The sequence below is a fragment of the Coffea arabica genome, chromosome 4c, assembly GCF_036785885.1.
Source record: "Coffea arabica cultivar ET-39 chromosome 4c, Coffea Arabica ET-39 HiFi, whole genome shotgun sequence".
In the NCBI taxonomy this organism is placed as follows: domain Eukaryota; kingdom Viridiplantae; phylum Streptophyta; class Magnoliopsida; order Gentianales; family Rubiaceae; genus Coffea; species Coffea arabica.
This window is the reverse complement of record NC_092316.1, coordinates 16,438,866-16,446,731: the sequence shown is the minus strand read 5'-3', so window position 1 is coordinate 16,446,731 and position 7,866 is coordinate 16,438,866. Positions and strand designations below refer to the sequence as shown.

The 7,866-nt window shown below is 34.3% G+C and overlaps 1 protein-coding gene across 2 annotated transcripts; it reads left to right on the top strand.

Moving 5' to 3' along the window:
- The first annotated feature begins 269 nt into the window (after positions 1-269).
- Positions 270-5,029, top strand: LOC113738836 (calmodulin-binding protein 60 A). Of its 2 annotated transcripts, XM_027266105.2 has the most exons (7): positions 270-366; positions 896-968; positions 1,814-1,842; positions 2,204-2,809; positions 3,190-3,350; positions 3,861-4,067; positions 4,155-5,029. In XM_027266105.2, exons 4-7 carry the CDS (start codon positions 2,296-2,298, stop codon positions 4,797-4,799), a joined length of 1,527 nt encoding a protein of 508 aa, XP_027121906.1. In that variant the 5' UTR covers positions 270-366; positions 896-968; positions 1,814-1,842; positions 2,204-2,295; the 3' UTR covers positions 4,800-5,029. The 2 variants fall into 2 exon arrangements, with proteins under 2 accessions (XP_027121906.1, XP_071902231.1); XM_072046130.1 differs by lacking the exons at positions 270-366; positions 896-968; positions 1,814-1,842 and having other exon boundaries at positions 1,865-2,809.
- The last annotated feature ends 2,837 nt before the right edge of the window (positions 5,030-7,866 follow it).

Here is a 7,866-nt window from a genome sequence, read left to right as displayed (position 1 = left end):
CGTATCATGCGATGCAGTATTTGTGTTGCCGCGAAACGGGAGCTAGCTTACTTTTCAATGGCTTTAACTGACATTCGAGGTAGATTCTATAGGCCAAAGATACTGTTCTCGGGATGTGGAGTGGCAGTGTCTTCAGTATATTTCCAAGAATTTCACTAAAAACTCAAGTGTGGGGGGTATGGGAAGTTCTTTCATTACCTTACTTATCTGTCTTATTACAAAGAAAAATTTAGTACGCGCCTTTATTGGGTCCACGAGGCTACGACCCCATTGCCGCGTTACTAGAGTATAAAAGGAGCACGTCTTCAGACTCTAAATTAAGCTTCGGCACTAGTAATTAACTGAGAGCAAATTCAGACAGTTCAGGTCAGTAGAAATCTAATAATTTTGTCTGAATCTAGCAAGTAAAGTATTATAAGATTATGGAGTTTTGATCTATTTGTTTTCTTGTTATAGGATGGTACCAATTTTGTTTTGCACTTTCCCAATTCTTGGTGCTGTTAATTGTGATGATTGACTTGTTTGTTTCCCTTTTCTTTCTTCTTTTTCTTTTGTGTTTAGCATCATGATGTGAAAAAGAAGAATTTGAAGCGTGAGCGGCTTATGATGATTTGAAATGATGTCTGTTCATATTATCTACCTTTTTTCCGTTGTTGATTTTGAAAATAATTATCTAATTTTTGTTTCTTACCTTGTTCTCTTGCCATAGATACTTGCAGCCATAGAGTCTAATTTTCCCCCGGATTTCTGGATTTTTCTTCATATTTGACTGTGGATTTTCTTCGGATATTTCCTATTCTGATATTTGACATAAGATGCATTCAGATGTTGTGATTTGTCAAGTGAAAACTCCTGATTAAGTAAATCTTGATGTCAAATTTGCTTCCTGATGCAGTGGCAAATTTTACCATTGTTTGACATCTTTTTTCCAAGTAGAAGAACAGGTGAGTAATTCAAGCAGCCAAAAGGTAAGGATCATGCTTTATATATCTTACAATTATCTTCTTTATTAGAAAACTTGTTCAATCAGATTATGAGAATATCTAACTTTTTGATTATCAAAGTAATGGATAAATTACATATAACCCTCCTATGATTTTGTCTATTATCACATGATCCCCATGAGATTTGAAAATATCCATTTCACCCTCTATGATTTTATGTAAAATGAAAATTTGACTAAAAATAGCCTATATAATGTCGTTAATTAAAATACTAGTAGTGGCCTTACTTAAATGCTAAATCAATTGATCATTTAATTATCTTATATAAAAGTATAGGGAAATTATGTGGATAAATGCAAAAATCACAAGGAGATAAAGTAGATATTTATACAAATTACAAGAGAGTTTTATAGAGATTAAGATTTTATCACACACACTTTTAGAGAGAATTTGATATAAATGCTATAACTGATTCTGCATTCCATTCATTTTTTACTTTACATAAAATCATTGGGGGTTATGTGATTATTTTGAAACTTTAGGGGAGTCATCTGACATTATATAAAATTATAGGGGGTTATAAGTAATTTAATCCCAAAGTAACTGACTTAGAGGATAGGAACAGCCAGCCAGACAAGTCAACTCACAGAAAAATTAATTATTGTGTCTTTGTTTTTTTAAAAATGCTATGCACAGCTAATAGAAAAAGTTGGTTTGGATGAGGAAATAGTTTGGGTATCTTGGTTTGGTTTTTTGTACGCAGATACTTCAAATTATTTTACAATTTGAAGTGATATTTAATTTTCAGAATTTCCAATGCATTCTGACCATGTTTCTTGTATATTCTTTCTTTTTGAGTTTGCAAACAGGGTGCAAGTGAAACTAAGAGGACATAGAGGTGCTGATGCTATTTTTGATGAAATTTCAGTTACAATTAATCTAGTTTATACATGATCACATACAGTCAAATGTTTATAAATGATGGCATTTTCTTTCTTTTGTCTTTTGCCATCGCCTAATCCTATTGTCATCCATGATAGTAGCCTTGAACCACTATTATATTCTTTTGAGTTTGATATTCAATTTTCATGGACCCTTTTAATTTTTTTTGGAATTCCCCTTATTTCATGTCGTCATGTAATAAAATTATCCTGGATGATCATGATGTGGGAAAAATTCAGCTGCTATTTTTGGTTTTTGAGTTTGTGATAAAATTAACTGAATTCCAATATATAACTCAACTTGGCATCTATTTCCAGGTAAAAAACAGGAACTGAAAGATTTGTGACTGTTTTAAAAGGTACAGAACATATCAATCTGCTTGTCCGTCGACTTTCTGCTGTTGAATCAGATGGATATTTCTGAAACAAGATGCTTAGAGCTACAATTCAGCAAGCAACTGGCTGGTCGAGTTTTGACTGGGCTGGAAATAAAAGGAGAAGGGCATACTGCTTTAGAAGTTGCTTTGGTTAATCCTCTTACTAATCAGGTTGTTAATTCTGGGCCACTAGCCTCTTCAGAGATCGAAATTGTTGCTCTTAAGGGAGATTTTGGGGATGTCCAAGGAGGTAATTGGACATCTGAGCAGTTCAATGAAAATATTGTTTCCGAAAGGGAAGACATACCTGTCGAAAATGAGGAATTCCCCAAGACGAAAAGGAAAAGGGCCCTTCTTGGAGGAAAGACGCTCTTAAATCTGAACAAAGGCAAGTGTTATGTGCAAAATATCAAGTTCAGGCATTCCAGTCTTTGGATGAAGCTCAGCAAGTTCAAGCTGGGGGCAAGAATCCCCAGTACTCACAGTGGAATACAAGTGAAAGAAGCACTATCAGATCAATTCACAGTTGCGGATCGTCGAAACAAATGTAAGATATAACTCTTCTTTCTTTTTAGGATCTTCATTCTTAGTATTTTTGGGAGTCTATATTAGCTAGAAAATTCTGTTACAAATATAACTTAAAACATAAAATTCTTTGCCGTGGATGTGGATATTGGATGGAATTGTCTACTAATATCCATAGTGGGTAAAACTGCTGAAGAAACATGGATTTTGGAAGAGTCAAGCTCTATATAAGCCACTTTCAGGTTGTATTTGAGCGTCATTGGTACCAACCATACATTAGGGGCTTCTGGAATGCAATAGAACTCAGAATTTAACATAAACTTGAAATCTTACATTTTGCAGTTCTTTCTTGTTTGTAGTTTGTAATCAGATTTTATTCATTGAAATTGCTGTCTTTTGTAGCATCCGGGAAGCACTACCCTCCATCTATTGATGATGAAGTATGGCGGTTAAAAAATATTAGAAGAAATGGACCATTTCACGAGCGTTTAAGCAATGCATATGTTAATTCTGTCAAGGATTTCCTGATTCTACTTCATCTTGACCCCACAAGACTCAGGAGCGTAAGATTATCTCAAAAATATCATAACTCTTTTTTATTATTGGTCCTGTTGTCATGGGAGGTGTTGTGACAATCTTCTCTCTTATCTATATTTCACATAACCCTTGAGTGCGTAATTTTCCAGATAGCATGTCATCCTGAGGTAATCATATTCAGTCATCTGATGAATGAGGTCACTTTCACAGGTCTTCTTTCATTTGAATTAGGCTGCTTGTCTTTTGCTTTCTCTAATAAATTAACATACTCCAGATGCTAGGAAGGGTAAGTGTTCAACAAGTTTGTGTCTTGGTATGCCCTGATCTTAAGTTTGTGTCTTGGTATGCCCTGATCTTCTCGCCTTCATGTACTTGTCATAGTCCTAGGCCTGGATTTCAATTGGCTTCTGTTCCATGTAGAAGTCACCATGACTATATCAACTTCAACTGTAACTTGGACATTTGCATTTTAGTGCACAAAATTTGAAAATTATGTTCATCTTTGTTGGATTAACCAGTAGTTGAAAATCCTGCAGATCCTCGGGAAAACCATGCCAACTAAGAAGTGGGATGCCACAGTTAGTCATGCCCAGACATGTGAACTTGACAAGAAACTGTATTTGTATCATCCTTCTGAATCTCAGCAGAAGAAAGCTGTGGTTTTCAATGTTGTAGGACAAGTGATATGGTTTTTCTTCAATAATCAGCTTTTTTCCGATGAAAATCTACCTGCATCGGATAAGGTATGATTTCTTTTCTTCTTTGTAAGTGTTGATGTTTGCCAAATAATCGACAAACATTTGATTATGTAATTTCCAACTATGTTTCAGGCCCATGCACTTGATCTGGTAAAAACAGGTTTTCAAAATTGGGAGAAAGTTAACAGTTTTGATGATGAAGCATCTTTGATATATGCCCTTTTCGGCTTCTCTACTTTTGATTACTCCCCAAATCCTCTTGTGGTGGCTGATTTTGATGGTAACAACAGTCCAATTGCCAATGCATATGGCAATGGTGATAATCCTGATTTAAGTTTCAATGTAGATTACACCTCAAATCCACCCGTGGCAGCTAATTCTTATGGTTACAATACTTTAACGGCCAATCCATATGACAATGGAGATTATCCTGAATTAAGTTCCTTTTCAACTGCTCAAACTAATGGTTTCTTTAGTGGTGATGATTATTTTAGTGCAAACGATCAAGATCTTGGAATTGACCAACTTTTGAGCAATTTTGAATCTTCCAATCCTCAAATTTCAGTTGAGGATGAGTATCCACAGAATTATAATCCATCCTACCATCTTCAGACTGAGCAACAGAATGCTGTTAGTGTTGTCCTGGAAGATCCTGTTCTCTCTGATAGAGGACATAGAAGATGGAAAATGCTATTCAGTGCAATGAGATGGATTTCCTTAAAAAGGATTTCGGCAATTAAGTCCTATTTTGCAAACAAAAGGCATATAATCCAGTAATGGATATTTTGCTGGAGATTGTGGATTCTTGAGGAATACAGCTCTAGAAGTTTAATGAAAGCCTAAGGCTTTTCCCTTTTGTGAATTTTATCTTTTGTCTCTTCTTTTTGTTGGTCAGAGGCAGGAAGAGACAAAAAATAAAATTTCCCTACTATGTTTTGTTCAATGAATTTAAGTGGAAAAACGCAGAATATTGTTCCTACTTAGAATAATTCATTGTATCTTTTATATTCCTCCTTTACAGTGTTTGGTGTGAATTTGAACCTGCCATTGCACGTAAATACAGTCAATATGGATCCGATCAGCTGCAAATCTAGTTCAAGCATACTCTGCCACCAACAATAGTCTGGCAACTCTACTTAATTAAGTTTCTCTTTTATTTGTTGTGTTTCAATTATACATTCTTTACAAAATGTAGAGTGTAGATGGTGCTTAAACATATATCATTTTTTGTGCAGTACAAAACCTTGATAAAAAAAAAAAGGGCAAATTTCACTTTACCCCCCTGTGGTTTAGCGTTTTTCCACATAACCCCCCTATGGTTTCAAAAGCTATACATAACCCCCTTATGGTTTGGATTAAAGTGTCAAAGTAACGGAAGTAGTCACTCGTAACGGCGTCACTTAAAATGTCAAAAATACCCTTATGTAAGGTTGAAATTTATGTATTAACTAAGGGGGGTTATGTGTATATTTTGAAAATCATAAGGGGGTTATATGGTAAAGTATTAAACCATAAGGGGGTTATATGGTAAAATATAAAAATTATAGGGGGTTAATGTGTCATGTATTTATAAGGGTAATTTCGACATTTTTAGAAGTTCCGTTACGAGTGACTATTTCCGTTACTTTGACACTTTAATCCAAACCATGAGGGGGTTATGTATAGCTTTTGAAACCATAGTGGGGTTATGTAAAAAAAGGGTAAATCACAGGGGGGTAAAATATAATTTACCCAAAAAGAAAAAAAACCTCAAGAACAGTATTTGCCATTCTCCACTGTTCTGGAGATGTGGTTTATGCTGCCAAGGCTAAAATTTTGCAACAAATTTGGATTCGCGATGAATACATTTCATCATGAACTTACCACGACCTCCATATTCATAACCAAAAGAAAAATTGTTTTACATGCAAATGATGTTTACTGCAGTTAAAAGAAATGTTTACCATAGTTAAAAACTTGTTTACTAGAATTTTTTTTAAAAAAATGTTCACAATTTTTTATTCTTGGCGTATACATTTCACCATGAACTTACCATAACCTTCATATTTATAAACAAAGAAAAAAGAATGCTTTACATGCAAATCATGTTTGCCACAGTTAAAAGAAATGTTTACCATAGTTAAAAAAAAATTGTTTATTACAATTATAAAAAAAAAAAAAATTGTTTAGGATAGTTGTGAACCCTGTCAAAAGCTTTTTTTGATTGTAAACAGGGCACAGGGCACAACTCAATGAACTTAGGTCATAGAGGAGCTGATACTATTTTTGCTTAAATGTCAGTTACAAATGGTTTAGCACAAACAAGATCATCTGCAGTCTTATTTTTATAGATGAGGGAATTTCCTTTCTTTAGTCATTGGCTAGTTCTGAGTTCCATTGTCATATATGCTTGTATCCTAATCCCCTGGATTATTTCTTTCAATTTTGAGAATCAATTTTTTTCTGGATTTTGTTTTCCTTGTTTTCATGTCTTCACTTAAAATCCATAGTGCAAAGTCCCCGATGATTATAATGTGGTTTGAATTTAGCTGATGACTTTTTGCATCTCGATGCTGTAACAACATCGACAGGAATCAAAAGATCTATCCATTGTTTGACATCTATTTCCAAGTAAAAGAGGAACTAAACAAATTTTTACGGTGTTGCGTATTGATTTGCTTGTCCATCAATTATTTGTTGTTCAAGTTTGTGAATGAGATGGATGTAGGAAAAAACGCCTAACAATGCTAACACTAGTAACTAAATGAGGAACACGAACACGCTTGAGTTGTGCTAAATAGCACTATCCTAAGAAACTATTTCAAGGATACTGAAATATTTTTTCAGAATTAAACAAGCCCTCTTCTTAAATCAAGAAGGAACAAGAACAGCAAGTTGCACTATATCCAGCAGAGAGTAGGAGAAGTAAAATAAAGAGCAGAGATCAAGAGAAAGAGAGAATGACTTTTGGAAAGTCTGGTGACGTACATAGAGGAACAGGAATGTCATGTATTTATAGGCCTAGAAAAAGTAACGTGCAAAGGGATCAAAAGTCACGTTTGTTGGCTATTGAGAGAATCATGGATTTTATCCATGTGAAGCAAAGGTTTAGGAACCAACAGAACCGTTGTGGTGAAAGCTATCAGGTTGTAGGTAAAGTTTTATCCTTTAGAGTGCACATGCTAAAGTTTAGAAATAGTTGTGCAGATCAAACTTTGAAAAGGTCAAACTTTTATCCAAGATAACTTCCTCTAGTTTACAACATGGACCAAGAATCTTTTGAAATACATTTATTTACAACAATCTTTTTCCTATTTCAAAAGATTTTGATCAAAAGATAAGAAAATAATCTGCTGGATTTATTTGGATGAAATGTAATTAGTTTGGTGTCTTTTGGATTATGAACCAAACTTAGATTGACAAAATATGACCTACAGAATTATTGATGAAGTACGAATTTCTATGAACCAATAACTTTTGATGTACGACAGAGATTTTATCAATCACATTGCAACCCATAATTTGCTATTAATGCAGTTTTGCGCTTTTAGGCCATGCGCCTGCCTGGTTATTCATGAGATCTCTAAAGAGTCGGCCAATAAATCTTATAGGAGTGGCCACACTCCACTCTCATATAGGTGAATTCATCAAGTATATATTGCTTTAAATACACCTGCCTAAAGGAATATGAATTCATTAAGAATTTTAAACTTACCCTCACAATTACTAGCAATCAAAGCACTTATCTCCAGAGGGACTTAAATTTGAAGTGCTTTACGGTCAATATTAACTTGTTATTACCCATATGAACCTATTTTATGGGATCATCAATCACATAGGTTGGGTTACTTTCTCTATTGACAAT